Source organism: Rhipicephalus microplus, chromosome 8 (genome assembly GCF_043290135.1).
Source record: "Rhipicephalus microplus isolate Deutch F79 chromosome 8, USDA_Rmic, whole genome shotgun sequence".
Classification (NCBI taxonomy): Eukaryota; Metazoa; Arthropoda; class Arachnida; order Ixodida; family Ixodidae; genus Rhipicephalus; species Rhipicephalus microplus.
This window is the reverse complement of record NC_134707.1, coordinates 11,523,414-11,530,777: the sequence shown is the minus strand read 5'-3', so window position 1 is coordinate 11,530,777 and position 7,364 is coordinate 11,523,414. Positions and strand designations below refer to the sequence as shown.

Here is a 7,364-nt window from a genome sequence, read left to right as displayed (position 1 = left end):
ATGGTGTGGTCATGTTTCACCAGATGTTGACAAGGACAGTGGTAGTGGGGGGGGGGGGGGCTGGAGCGCCCCAAAATTATCCTTTGCCCCCCCCCCTCCCTCCAAGAGCGAATGCAGTCAAAAGAAAACTCTCAAGTTATTCGCCCACCTGCACTCCTGGGTGAACTCGCTTAATATTGAATGTTAAATGTCCGGGATGCTTATGCACGCTACAGATGTTTGCTTGTGCTGAATATAATGTTGCAAACGGCAATGGTTATGTACATACCTCAAGCTGCCTGGGGCAACTCTTCTTCTAGGGGAGCTGAATCATATTGCCACATACATTCGAGGCATTCCTATTTATTTTGTACTCGATATGTATTCGTATATTTTCTTTTCTACAAGGAACTAAATAGTGTCGCGCCGATGGCGCACATTATTGCCGCGCGACCGCCTAACGCGCGGCGTGGCTGCTACGGAGCGCTGGGGTCGCTGGGTCTGGCGTCCTCGGCGCGGAAGACGACGGCTTCCATGCCGATGAGACGGCCGGGCAGCGCGCCCCACGGCTCCCAGCACAGATCGGCGTCGTCGTGGTGGTGGTCCCTGCAGCCTCCGCGCATGACCATCATGTTCGTGCGGACGCCGTCGCCTTCCTGGCGGTCCGTGCATCCGCCTATGGCGTACGCGTCCTGGCCTGCGAGTCGACCAAGGGACCACATGTTCTCGGCCACTGGGGAGCGCTGTCTACAGTTTATCAGCGCGATTGGGCTGAGTCGGAGCAATTTCGGATTACGAACCGACTCTAACGACCGGTTCCTGCGTTCCTATTTAGGTTTCTTTCACGCGTACGTACAAGACAGAAACGTACAGAATATGTGCTGCCAACAACATGCCCACATCGCACATCATGCACTCCGCCAAAATTTGACAGCTGTGGCTGGGAATGAAACCGGCTTCCTCGAGCTTACATTTCACTGCTGAGAGCGGGGTCGTCCCTTAAGCAGTGCCTACACAACACATTATTAAGAACCTTCAACGTGTTCTTAGTGACCGTACACTGACCGGAAGTAGATATGTTGCTCGCACTGGCCCTTTCGATGACACTGGGTGTAGGGGCACGCAGAACAGATGAGCGCACGTGTAGAGCCAGTAGCCCGGCCACAATCCGCCCACTCAAGTAGGGAGGGAGACGGCACGGACGGCGTTTTATTTCGAGCGACCCCATCTCAATTTTGCTTATTTTTTTTATCCACTAGGCTGTGCGTTCTGGCGCTGCAATCACACTGATAACGAACGACTGCACAGTGCCTATGGCGGGGGAAACATATTTGCGAATTTTGTCATCAGCGAGACTGGGGCCGTATTTCTGAGACGATCATTTTACGTGACGCTGTCACTTGTGTGATATTTGCGTCCGGGAGCGAGAATGTTTCATGTCTCGCATGCGCTTCCATCAATTGTACCGCCACCTTTAAAGCACGTTTACACAGCACGCGCAGCACGTGTTGTGGCACAATGACAAACTGCTTTAAACCCGGCCGTTGATTGATATGTGGGGTTTAACGTCCCAAAACCACCATATGATTATGAGAGAAGCCGTAGTGGAGGGCTCCGGAAATTTCGACTACCTGGGGTTCTTTAACGTGCGCCCAAATCTGAGCACACGGGCCAACAACATTTCCGCCTCCATCGAAAATGCAGCCGCCGCAGCCGGGATTCGAACCCGTGCCCTGCGGGTCAGCAGCCGAGTACCTTAGCCACTAGACCACCGCGGCGGGGCCCGCGCAATATGTGTCGTGGCACAATGACAAACTGCTTTAAACCCGGCGTTAAATTCCTGCTACTGCACCCGTAAGCAACAGTACACGTCCAGCGTTCTATTCGCGGGAAATCTCTCAAAAATGACAGCGTCGGCGAGAATAATTAATGGTATCCGTATTGTGATCAGTAATGTGGCGCCAACAGCATCCTTCTCGACGATATGCTTGACAACGGGAACGCATGCCATAACTCCAATGCATTGCTGCAAAGCGACCTGCGTTGCTCATTTCCTTTCGTTACGAAATGTCTGCGTGGTAAACCAACGAAGCGAGCGCCTTAAGAAGGCTCTGGAGAAACACAAAGAAGCGTTGTTTTTGACTTATTGCGTGGTTATTCAAAAGGGCTGCACGGCAATGTATACCACGCTTGCGTATCAACAGACTACAAAAGGGGCACGCCATTCCAGGGGTTGTGGGTCGGTGGACTGAACGACGCCGGGCAGGGTCCGGCGTCCTGATCGCATACTTTTGTTTCGCAGTTGTCGCTCGCCATCATCTTTCACATAAATCGTGCTGGAGGCGCGCACCAGTGATAACTGGAATCAAGATTACGCGTACCTACTCTGCACGTCAGTAGGTATACTTTGCACGTGAGCAGATAAAATAATCTGGCACGAAAAAAAGTGACGACGAGAAAGTGAGAAAGATACAGAAAGGCACGTGTCACCAATCTTTCAACTGTTTGTCTACTGACGATAAGCCTTATAAATACGTCGAATCAGCCGCCCATGTTCAGTGTATTCACAATGATTCGAGCACGAATTGAAGAAATATCACCGATGGGCGACAAGTTGAATACTCATATATTTTCGATGTCAGCAACATATTTTTTTTCGCCCGGCATATTTCCTACTGACAATGTGAGTGGGCCTTAAAGGTGATTGGCATATCGCAATACCTTCGATCACTGTACCCATATATCTCCCGTATCCAATAAGGCGTAATTAAGATGAGTGAGGGTGGAGAGGGTATAGTCGCTAGAAATAGGTCCGCTGTCTGAAAAAACAACAACAACAACAACAAAAAAAAACCGACCGAGCCGGTCTGAAACCGGACCGGTGGCAACCCTACTCTGAACACGCAGTGTTGAAAATACTCACGACGCAACTAGTAAGGCACGGTCTGTTGTACCGAAGCACGGTACATAAACGACTACGTCACATGATAGTGCGCGAAAAAAAAGGACAACTATAAAGAGGGCGTCAAAAGCAGACGAACAGAGCATGACGAACAGAACATGCATGACAACAGGAAGTGAAACAGAGCAAGTTAGCGGTGCTCATGATATCATCAACTGTACCAATCGCCAACTTTGATTAGTTGCACCTCAGACTCGTGCCTCAGCAGGTGGAATAAGACGCCTTTAGTATAGCCACCATTCAGTCGAGTTTTCCAGTCTGACTGCAGCACCAGAATACATAGCCTAGCGGATAAAAACAGCAACTTTGAGCAGGCGTCGGTGAAAATGGAACGCGACGCGCGCATCTCGCGCCCTGCATCTGCCGGCGGATTGTGGCCGGGATACATGCGGGACGCGCATCATTTTCTGCGCGCCGCCTAACGGTGAATGCCAAAGACTTCGGGACGGTGCAGTGTGAGCAACGAAGCTCTTTGTGGTCAGTGTGCGGCGCCTATTTCAACGCACGCGTGTTCGTGCGCTCGGTACGTTTCACACAAGGCCGACGCCATTCTGGAGGAAACTTCCTTCGTGCGAGAAACTTGCCCAAGAAGCTAAATACGTGTGCCACTCTTCGCCTCCGGCGAGAAGAAGAAACTGGCAGTAAGTTTTAGCTCGAATACCTTGAGTTACAATTGGGCATGGTAACTGCTGCCCCTTACGTCGCAACTATATGAATAACGCGTTAATTCACCCGACTAAGAATGCGTCAACAACGTGTCAGACCAATGTACTCAACTGATAGCAGTCAGTTTCTGCCGCAGTCTTTTTCACAACCCCTACCTATCTTCTTTTTTCTTCGTGCACGGCGTATATTACGCCAAGACGTACACTACGGTCATACTGATGTATTGCGGCAGCGCGGTAACGAATTTTTACAAAGACTGAGATGAAGACGAGACATTGTTCCTGCATGATCCACGACGGTCCAGTGGTCGTGGCGCTGAACGGCTGTCCCGAAAATCAAGCAATTAAAAGCCCCTCATTTTTGATAGAGGCGAAAACGCTTGATGCTCGTGTGCTTAGATTAAGGTTCACGTAAAATAACCCCCCAGTGGGCGAACTTTCCGGAGCCCTCCATTATTGCGTCTTTCATAATCTTATCGTCGGTTTGCGACGATAAGCCGCGAAAATTGGTGCATGACAACATTGTTTATCCAAATGAGTCACAACTGTCAACCACCCGTAACGTTATGCAAATGTAAGCTACTATGATTTGTAAGAGGCCAAAATCTGGACATGCCCTGCCCAAATCTGTTCACTAAGTTTAACAATGAACCCGTCTGTACCACTAGATATCCGGCCGCTGTGGCATAGCTTAGCGCGTAGGGTGTCGCGCTGCCATAAGCTCAAGTGTGCGGGTTCGACTTCCGGTCACGGTCACTGAATTGCGACGCGGACGAACTTCAGGCTAACACTCGTGTGTTTTTAGATGGCTTGCATTGACGCTGCTAAAGCCGCTATGTTAGATTGTGCCGCATAAGTAATAATAACGTAGTGCATAAAAACTGAGACACAGGACAAGAGAAGGGGCAAATAGGTGCCCCTTCCATACTCTTTGCCCCTTCCATTGTCCTGTGTCTCAGTTTTTGCGTGCTGTGTTATTATTAATTATGTATTACCAACACACCCAACTACCACGTGTTAGGACGCGGAGTTTGTGTGTTGTTGCGCTAATGTTATCAGCACATCGCGTGCAGTTTTCGTAATCATTGATACACCGGGGCCAGCAACGCTCCGGTCGAGTGGTCGCAACGTGACTATGCTGTATTGACGTCATCACAGCCCCATGTTGGAGAACCATTACTTTAATGACCACGCCCATGACATCACCTGCAAGCTATCTATGGAGGAAGATGAAAGAAGGGATCATTAGGTCCCACGAGGTGAAGCCCGCCCTGTCGGCCCAACACGTGGTCAAAAACGTCAGAGCGTGCGTAGGTGTTAGTACTCTCGGTGGTGTTCCGCTTCTAAACCTCTTGCGCGAGCCAGCCAGTCTGCGCAGAACAAAGTGCGTTTCAGATAGAAGCTACCAGGTGCCGCATTCTGAAGTCTCAGCGCGTCTCATCGCTTGCGTGATCTTGATGGTCACGTGGTGGGCCGACACTGCTGACTTCAATATGGGTTGGCTTGCAAAGGCTGGTGGCATGACGTCATGCTCCATCCTCTCTTTTTCCTCCTTCATAAAGCTATCCACTACACTTCCGGAGCCCTCCACTACGGCGTCTCTCAATCATATGGTGGTTTTGGGACGTTAAACCCCACATATCTATCGATCTAAAGCTTTCCACTACAGGTCGTCGACATTATTCCGGCGTCACTGACTGCGGTGTGCCTCATTGTCGTATTTTAGTTTTGGCACGTAAAACTCCACCAATTATAAGATTTTTAGCGGCACGAATAATTGAAATGATGTAGAGGTCGCGGTGTCAAATTCCACCCGCGTCGGCCGCACTTAGTTGGAAATGAAATGATAGAGGTTCGTGATTTAGTTGCAAACAGCTCCATGTGGTCGAGATTTCTGGAGCCGTCCACTACGGCGTCCGTCGTAATATTATCGCAGTTTTGGTACGTAAACATCGGAAATTAATAATAGTAATATAAGTTATATCGAACGAAGTCACGGCAATAGATTTGGACTACGCAAACCATGGTGCTCTATTGGTTATGGAGCTCGAGTGCTGACCCGCAGGTCTCGGGATGAATTCCGGTCGCGTCGGCCTCGTTTCTGATGGAGGCGAAATCGCCCCAGGCTCATGCGCTACCATTTAGGTGCGCGTTAAAAAGATCCCCAGGTGTCCGAAACTTCCGGAGCCCTCCACTACAGCATCTACCACAATCGTACCTTTGTCTTGGAACGTTAAACACCAACAGCTATAATCATTAGATCTGGACTACGTTCGCACACGTCGCATTTGAATCCAAAGTGGTTGCAGATGCACGCTGTCGCGAACTGTGTCGGAGCTTCCGGGACCGCCGTACGCCACGCATGTGACGCCGCCTCTGGCTGCGACGTCGGCAATGTAGGCAACGCCGCCGACGCCCCCTCGCGTGTCGCTTCGCCCTGCGACGACGCTTCCGCTGTTTCGATTGTCTCGGTAGCCGGTAGTCGGCGCCACTTGACCGTCCCTGCTCGGTCGATGCTGCATCTCTGTCGTCGCCTGCGTTGTGCACCCGTCGCTCGAGACGACGCTTATTGGGCGTCCTCTCCTCTTTCACACTCGTCAGCCAATCGCGTGTTACACGCACCTCATCTTCTCGCACGCCTTAAACGTACCTTAAACGAACGCAGAATAGCTGCACATGCTCTTTGCAAGAAACAGCCCAAACAAAAGGAACAAGATAGACTAAACGGATGCTGCAAAGCTCAAGTTTAAATTATTTCAAATCACATCATTTCATCTACATCGAGTGACATAGTCAGCTGAAAACCACGACGCATTCATTTATTCATTTCTCATTGATGTACCAAAGTTCGGGAATCGTCCTAGAGGTTCGCTCTATTACTCAACACTAGTGAAACAGACAGGTAATTGCTACAGAAAGCACAGAGGGCACTACTTGTTGTTTCTTAACTGTATTGTAACGCTTCTAACCTAAATTGAAAGAAATTAAAGTGGACGAACAATCTCCATTTCCATCGGTGGGATCCAAATTCACAGCCTTCAAGTTATACACCTCATGCTCTAGTGTTTGAGCTACAGTGAAAGATGCTCCAACGTACACATTTTTTGTGTAGTATAATATGCGTGCCTTATACAGGGGATAATACATAAAATTATGTGCCTAAAAGAGGGTACAATGTAGGACATAATATTTGTCCCTAACCATTCTGTCAGTTCTGATTAATGTCTGATACAGGAAAGTGTTATATGTGCTTAATACCCTGGAGTCTTCATGGGACGGAAACCCTTCAACGTCCTACATTTTCTATCTTCCTCGAGAAAACGCGAGAAGTCCTAGTTGGTGTTTCGAATGGATGTCTAGATAACTACATGGTATTTACCACTTCGCTGGAACAAAGACGAATTAGTCCTAGTCACTAGCAATCGCATGCTATTCTGCATTATCCGCGCGCTTCAACATATATTATGAGATTACGAAACTTGGTTATTTCACAGTATGGCGCATTCTAGTCAGTGCTCGAAATGTCACTTCTCATGCCTGGTGGACACAAACATTAGAGGCGGTTCACGCTTCGTGGAATATTTTGAAACGTAAAGCAAGAGCAACAAACAATGTCGCACTGTCACCAAGTCTTCCCGTCATGTTTATACAAGTCACGCCGAAAAATCCTCGAAAAATATTCCACAGAGGTTGCTGCTTTGCTGCGAACACGCTCAATCCGGTATAGCTGATGCGATACAAACAAGTGTTGTCATAGC

The 7,364-nt window shown here is 49.1% G+C and overlaps 1 protein-coding gene across 1 annotated transcript; it reads right to left on the bottom strand.

The window, feature by feature from the left end:
• Positions 1 to 326: 326 nt before the first annotated feature.
• Positions 327 to 1,117, bottom strand: LOC142768386 (uncharacterized). Its single transcript, XM_075870356.1, has one exon. The coding sequence runs from the start codon at positions 699 to 701 to the stop codon at positions 456 to 458; it is 246 nt and encodes an 81-aa protein (XP_075726471.1). The 5' UTR covers positions 702 to 1,117; the 3' UTR covers positions 327 to 455.
• Between the last annotated feature and the right edge of the window lie 6,247 nt (positions 1,118 to 7,364).